At 45.4% G+C, this 7,189-nt stretch overlaps 1 protein-coding gene across 1 annotated transcript; it reads left to right on the top strand.

The window, feature by feature from the left end:
- The first annotated feature begins 558 nt into the window (after positions 1 to 558).
- On the top strand, positions 559 to 2,568 carry POU4F2 (POU class 4 homeobox 2). Its single transcript, XM_074227433.1, has 2 exons — positions 559 to 855; positions 1,627 to 2,568. The coding sequence occupies exons 1-2, from the start codon at positions 559 to 561 to the stop codon at positions 2,566 to 2,568; spliced, it is 1,239 nt and encodes a 412-aa protein (XP_074083534.1).
- The last annotated feature ends 4,621 nt before the right edge of the window (positions 2,569 to 7,189 follow it).

The raw sequence follows: 7,189 nt of genomic DNA, 5'->3' as shown, positions 1-7,189 counted from the left end.
CCAGAGGTATTGGGGCTTCCTTGGGAAACGGGGAGGGGCCTGGAGTAGGGTGAGAAGTGGGGAGATCGGGGTGGCTGGAGGTGGGAATCAGGGAGGGGGCCAACCCAGAAGCCTTGGGATTAAGAGCGCAGGCGGAGGGGGAGGAGGAGGAGGAGGAGGAGGAGGCTGTCGGTGGTAGTGTTGGCGACAGAGGAGAAGGCGGGGGTTGAGGGGGGGGGTGAGAAAGAGAAAGAGAGACTGGGAGCCCAGAGGGAGAAAAGGAGGGAGAAAGGGGAAAAGGAACAAACCTTGGAGGATCTTGGCAAGGAAGGGAGGAGGAGGGGGAGCGGGGGAAGGCGAGGGGGAGCGAGGGAAGTATAACACTGGCCGGCCGGAGGCTCCGGGGCAGTTGCGAGAGGCAAGGGCTGACGCCGGAGCAGAGCGGAGCCCGGGAGCGGCGAGAGGCAGCGGCAGCCGCAGCCGGGGCTCGGAGCCCAGCCCGCCGGCCGCCGGCCGGACTTTCCCCTCGCCTTTGCCGGCTCCGGGCACCGTCGGCGCGTCCCGGGGGCGGCCGGGAAGATGATGATGATGTCCCTGAACAGCAAGCAGGCGTTCAGCATGCCTCACGGCGGCAGCCTGCACGTTGAGCCCAAGTACTCGGCGCTGCACTCCGCTTCTCCCTGTACCTCCTCCTCCGCGGCGCCCTCCTCCACTTCGCCCAGCAACTCCAGCAGCGGGGGCGGCGGCGGCGGCGGCGGGGGTCGGAGCGGCAGCGGCGGCGGCGGCGGCGGGGGTGGCAGCGGCGGCGGCGGCGGCGGCAGCGGGGGCGCCGGAGGTTCCGAGGCGATGAGGCGAGCTTGTCTTCCCACCCCACCGGTATGTATTCTGCATAATCACCGCTTAAAGGCACGTTCTGACAGCCCCCTTTATCTGCTTGATGTTTTTTTCATGTCTCCATAGCAAATCACCCCACACCTCCAATTTTTCCCCCCTCGCTCTCTCTCTCTCTCTCTCATTCTCTTCCTCCTCTCCCTCTCTCTTTCTCTTCTCTTCATCTCTCTCTCTCTCCTCCTCTCCCTCCAACTTATGTATTCAGTGGATCTGGTCTTTCATATTAATTTTTATGACCTGGGATATTGCCTCTCTGTGTGTGCTGTTGTGCTGGGTGTTGTGTAGTCTCTCTGCTCTCTCTCTCTCTCTCTCTCTCTCTCTCTCTCTCTCTCTCTCTCTCTCTGTCTCTCTGTTCTCCTCTCCCTCCAACTTATGTATTCCGTGGATCCGGTCTTTCATATTAATTTTTATGACCTGGGATGTTGCCTCTGTGTGTGTGTGCTGTTGTGCTGGGTGTTGTGTAGTCTCTCTGCTCTCTCTTCCTCCTCCTCCTCCTCCTTCTCTCTCTCTCTCTCTCTCTCTCTCTCTCTCTCTCTCTCTCTCTCTCTCTCTCTCTCTCTCCCCACTCCCCCTTCTCCTCTGTCTTGTACCAGGATTTTTTTTCTTTTTTCCCCTTCCCCAACCTTGCGGAGATGGTTTAGTTGGGCTGACTGGCGGCAGCGGGCGGTCAGGCGGGGAGCACCGGCGGAGGCGGTGTGGGGAGGAGAGCCCGGTGCCCTCTGGTCAGTAATGTGCGCCTTCTACTTACATTTGCAGAGCAACATCTTCGGGGGTCTGGATGAGAGCCTGCTGGCCCGCGCGGAAGCTCTGGCGGCCGTGGACATCGTCTCGCAGACCAAAAGCCACCATCACCACGCGCCCCATCACAGCCCCTTCAAACCGGACGCCACCTACCACACCATGAACACCATCCCGTGCACCTCCTCTGCCTCGTCCTCTTCCGTGCCCATCTCGCACCCTTCTGCTCTGTCGGGCACCCACCACCACCACCACCATCACCACCACCACCACCACCAACCGCACCAGGCGCTGGAGGGAGAGCTCTTGGATCACATCACGCCCGGGCTGGCCTTGGGGGCCATGACGGGACCCGATGGCTCCGTGGTGTCCACGCCCGCCCACGCCCCGCACATGGCTACCATGAATCCTATGCACCAGGCTGCCCTCAGCATGGCCCACGCGCACGGGCTCCCTTCGCACATGGGCTGCATGAGCGACGTGGACGCCGACCCGCGGGACTTGGAAGCGTTCGCCGAGCGCTTTAAGCAGCGGCGCATCAAGCTGGGAGTGACCCAGGCGGACGTGGGCTCCGCTCTGGCCAACCTCAAGATCCCCGGGGTGGGCTCGCTGAGCCAGAGCACCATCTGCAGGTTCGAGTCCCTCACCCTCTCCCACAACAACATGATCGCTCTCAAGCCCATCCTCCAGGCTTGGCTAGAAGAGGCAGAGAAGTCCCACCGTGAAAAGCTCACCAAACCCGAGCTCTTCAATGGGGCTGAGAAGAAAAGGAAGCGCACGTCCATAGCTGCCCCGGAGAAGCGTTCCCTAGAAGCCTATTTCGCCATCCAGCCTCGTCCCTCCTCCGAGAAAATTGCCGCCATTGCAGAGAAACTCGACCTTAAGAAAAATGTGGTGCGAGTCTGGTTCTGCAACCAGAGGCAGAAACAGAAAAGGATGAAATATTCGGCTGGGATTTGAAAGGCTCTCGCTCTCTCTTGGGACTCCTTCCTTTTCTCCGATCCCAGACTCTTCCTCTCTCCACCTTACTTCTCCCCATCTTTTCCTTCCTTCTTGTCGACAAGAAATTATTTCGGTGTCTGATTCCACCAGAGAGAGAGAGAGAGAGAGAGAGAGAGAGAAAAGGAGAAAGGTGTTGAATAAACGTGGTAAAACCGGGGGAGGGGAGGATATTGAGAAACGGGGGAAAAAAAAAGAAAACCAGACTTGTATTTGCAAGTTTTAATGATGTTGTCCCTCTCTACATCCCCTAGAAAGGCACCCTGCTCTTTCAAGTACTCTGACACTGACTGAAGGCAGTTAAAAAATCCTTTTTAAAAGACTGAAGAACGATCAAGTAAGATTTGTTTTTATTCTTAAAGACATTACCCATGTTCGAGTTTAAAAGTACACTTTGCAGCTATTTTTCGGAAAAGTAAATTTGTGTCAGGACTAAAACTTTAAACTAGAGTTTGACCCCTTTACATGATAGAGACATCTCAAAAGTATTTTGATTTAAAAAAAGAGAGAGATGGCAGATTTTTTCTGCATTTACACTGTATATTATATATAATATATTTTTACTGTGGTTATTATTCTCGTTCTCCTCTAAAGTCTTAATGCTTAGGAAAAGAGCTGCCCACTGTGTTCACTGATCTTTAAAAGCTATTATTAGATTATTGCCAAATAATCCTCTGTAAATTATTCATTTATGTCTCGGGCAAATTAATTTGTGCTCATTATGATTAATTAAACTTCGTTAATCTAAGTCTGCTTTACAAAAAAAAGAGGAAAGTGTAAGTGACCAGAAAAGTTTGTTTGAAGACTGTCAAATTTCTAAAACTATCGTCTTCTACAGTGTTCTTTTTGGCCCATGTGTAAATTCTCTCGCTGAATGAAGATTGTTTCTCCTTTGTTTTTCCTGGCAGTGTTCTTATTTGTGACTCGTTGACACTCTGTAATAGATGTCCTCCGTTATTTGTATAGACCTGATTCACTGTCCAAAGTATTGTTTACTTCCTTACATATTTAATGGGGATTCCCATCCCGTCCCCCCCTCCCTCTCTCCCCTCCCTCTCCCCTCTCCCCCTCCCCCTCCCTCCCTTCTCACACATTCACAGGCACAAGCGCACAAACATTCCTCTAAAGCTGAAAAGAAATTATGATGGACTCGATTTGCCTCCTGGTGTTTGTCCTTCTAGATTTCAAGACTAATTCGCAATGTTTCACTCCTATATTGCGTTTGTTACTTTAAAAAAGCATTATCAACTCTTCCCTCCTCCCCCCAATACCTTTGAAGGTCTGTTTGTAGAAAAGGCAAATTTTAATTATTAGAGGGACAGCGCACTGCTTGTAAATTCACGTTATTTGGTACAATTCTTTTGAAATAACAACAAAATATGGTACATAACTTCTAGTACCTTAGGTATTGTAAATATTTCATTCAAAATGACGCACACATAGATATATTCTTACAGATTTCACTGTACTGCTGTTAAAATGGAGATTTTCTGAAGTCTTAAGTTCTGTATATGAGCTGGTTTCATTGTTTTTGTTAATAGGCGATTTATTTAATATAGTCATGTATTAAGTTATTTTCAATGTTGTTGAACTGTCTTTCATTGAAGAAAAGATTTTAATGTTTTATTGGAAAAGTATGCTGTTTTTTTCATTAAAATATGCTATTGAAAATTAAATTGCTTTAAAATGTTAAGTTGTTGCTTTAATCATTAACTGAATTCTTTTTTTTGTGTGGAAGTGCTTAGAAAATTAACATGACAATTTTGATGCTCCCCCCCCAGTGATGGTTATTTAAAGTTCAGATAGGACTGTGATTTTGTAGCAGAGAATGAATAAGGTGAACTTATTATTTGCACTTCTAAAACAGAATTCTACTGCTTAGTGTACTCGAGAGTGTCTGTCTGTCTGTCTCTCTCTCTCTCTCTCTCTCTCTCTCTCTCCCTCTCTCTCTCTCTCTCTCTCTCTGCCAGGATAATGTGGGGGCATTTGGCTCCAGATACAGGCATTTTCCTCCACCAGATTCCCCAACAAGGCTTTTAGTAGTTGCTTTGTAAATGGAAAATACTGGATGAGCAAGGTTTCCTAATCATCTTTTCTTTCTGCCCCTCCCCTCTCCAGCACTTAGGAAGCCAACTGAAGAAGCTTGGGAGGTTGACTGCTCAGATCACTTCAGAGCAGTGCCAGGGGACCGGGTGTGGCTAGAGTTGAAGCTCAGGGTCCCTTAGATGTCAAATAGGACCCTCCAGCAGCTCCCTACCATTTGACAGCTCTTAAAGAGTAGACTGGTGCCTAGCTGCAGGGGATGAGGCTGAATTGGAAAGACCTCCCTTCCTCCCTTCATCTTTCCCTTCTTTACAGCACTTTCTATCACATTTAAAGAAATTAACTGGTCTGGGGTTGGGTGGATTGGAGAGAGGGAGAAAAAGGGCTAGAAAGGGAAATATTTAAATGGTGATTCTGTTATGACACCTGCTGTGAAAAGAGGAGTCACTGGAGCTGGCAAAGGTCTCTCCAAGGCAGAAGAGAGACAAAGAAGTTCTTTCTCTGGCCCCAGTCCTTGCTCAACAGTGAAATGAGCCTCAATTTAATTTCAGACTCTCTCAAATTATAAAATGATTAAGTTTTTTAATCACTTTATTAAGAGGGCTCTGAGTTGGAGTTAGTACTATATTGATAGAAAAATAGAAATTGTACAAAATAACAATTGTATTTTGCAGTTCAAAAAAAGAAACCTATGGGTTTTCCTCCTTATACTCCCCAGCCTGATGACTATGCTTTATCTAACCCATACACTCCTGTAAAGTGAAACTCCCTCAAGGTGTTTTTAATGTCAGTGACTAAATGGAGAAATGCCAGATTCCCCTATTCAAAATCATTTTAGTAATTCAGATTGTCAATAAATGCTGGAGTGGCAGTTGAATATGTTTTACAGATATAACAAACACCTTTAGGGATAGAGAGTGAAAAAAATAAAAGTGGGGTAGATGGCTTTTCTTAATAAAAAAATGAAAGGGTGAACCCCTTTTAAAAAAAATAAGGGAAACATTTGCTAATCATGAGTTGGCCTGAGTTGGGGCCAAGAAAAAAGAGACTTTGAAGAAAAGGAAAGAATTATTATAACTTTGCTAAGTTTAGAAGAAAGTAATAGGGTGTTTATTTTAATTCAATTTCTGAGAACTGAAACTTCATCCTCGTTTAATCTCACTCTCTTCTTTATGCCTGGTCTTCTCAATTTTTTGTTCAATCTCAGCACCATGGACAGAGCATAAAGTCTGGCCAAGCCCCAAGTCTAGTGTTTGCAAGGAGCACTGTGAGCCTTGTGTTTCCTGTTCTAAGGAGTTGCATTTCTCCCAAAGTGGAGGAACCCGAGTTCAAAAAAAAAAATCAATCCTTTATACAGGGTGGGGGGGCAGGCTTCTCAAATTTGAATGGCATTTCAGTATATTATACTTTAGCATAACATCTCAGGTCAGTACTACTAAAAGTGTACTTGTTTGATGGAGGGAGAAGGGGTAAAGGGAGAATATGCATGTGTGTGGAGACTCTATTTTCCAAATGGAGCCATCACATTTTTATCAAAAGTGGAATCCAGGTAGCAAGTTACAATGGAGAAATGTGTTGAATGGGACCAGGTAGAAACCGTGGAAACAATATTGTTTTTCTTGACATTTCTTCTAGTATGTTTTGGGACTTGCAATAAACTTTACATGTTCATGGTTATAATATTGAGCAAAGTAAAAAAAAAAAGAAACAATCCAACCTTTTCAACAGTTGGGATAGCGGCACTTCCTTTGCTCTGATTCACCAAGTATTTCTTGAGTCTTGAATGCCTAGTTTTTTCCTCCATGTAAGATTTTAGTTTATAAATGGGTACCTAAGACTCATATAAAGAGTGATATATTTCTTCCTTTCTCAAATGTATTTTTACTTGCAAGAAAGACATCTTATCCCCCTTTATTAATTAAACATGCTTAATGACCTTTAATATAGTTTTCAGCTCTAAATCTATGATTTTATAATTCAATGAGTATGGTGGTTTTGTGGAGAAATGCAAAGAGCCAAATAAGACTATTTCATTCAAGTAGTCCTTTTAGAAAAGAAAGGGGGCAGAGAAATACCAAGTTAAGGTAAAAGATGTAGGGACTTGGAAGAAAGAGTAAGAAAATTAAAATAAAAAGGGAGAGGAAAAGTAATCCATGCACAAAATGCTGTTTAATATTTATTTAAATGTTCCATTCAATAAACATTTTAAAGTACCTGCTCTGTGCAAATGGTTGATCTAGACTCAGAGATGGTTTGCAACTGCTCAAAATAGTGATCATATGAGAAGTTGGAATGTCACTATCACATCATTTCAATCTGTAGGCATTTATGTGATTCATTTCATAGTCATTCTCCAAACTATACTATTAGGTGACTGTATTTATTATGGGGAAAGGAGCAGTTTATATGAGTAAACTTATTTACATATACCTGGGATCCTAGGATTGAAAGTTAAAATCTCAGGTAATTTATTAACAAACTAAAAATCAAGCTATTTCCTATAATTCTGTTTACTATGAAAACTATGTGAATACAAACA

The sequence above is a fragment of the Macrotis lagotis genome, chromosome 3 (assembly GCF_037893015.1).
Source record: "Macrotis lagotis isolate mMagLag1 chromosome 3, bilby.v1.9.chrom.fasta, whole genome shotgun sequence".
In the NCBI taxonomy this organism is placed as follows: Eukaryota; Metazoa; Chordata; class Mammalia; order Peramelemorphia; family Peramelidae; genus Macrotis; species Macrotis lagotis.
Note: the sequence above shows the minus strand (reverse complement) of the source record. Positions and strands in the feature narration are given on the sequence as shown.

Bases quoted from the DNA above. Each gene is read 5' to 3' on its own strand.
- POU4F2 (XM_074227433.1), top strand. From the start codon at position 559: ATGATGATGATGTCCCTGAACAGCAAGCAGGCGTTCAGCATGCCTCAC. The intron at 856-1,626 runs GTATGTATTCTG...TTACATTTGCAG, and splicing joins CTTGTCTTCCCACCCCACCG to AGCAACATCTTCGGGGGTCT.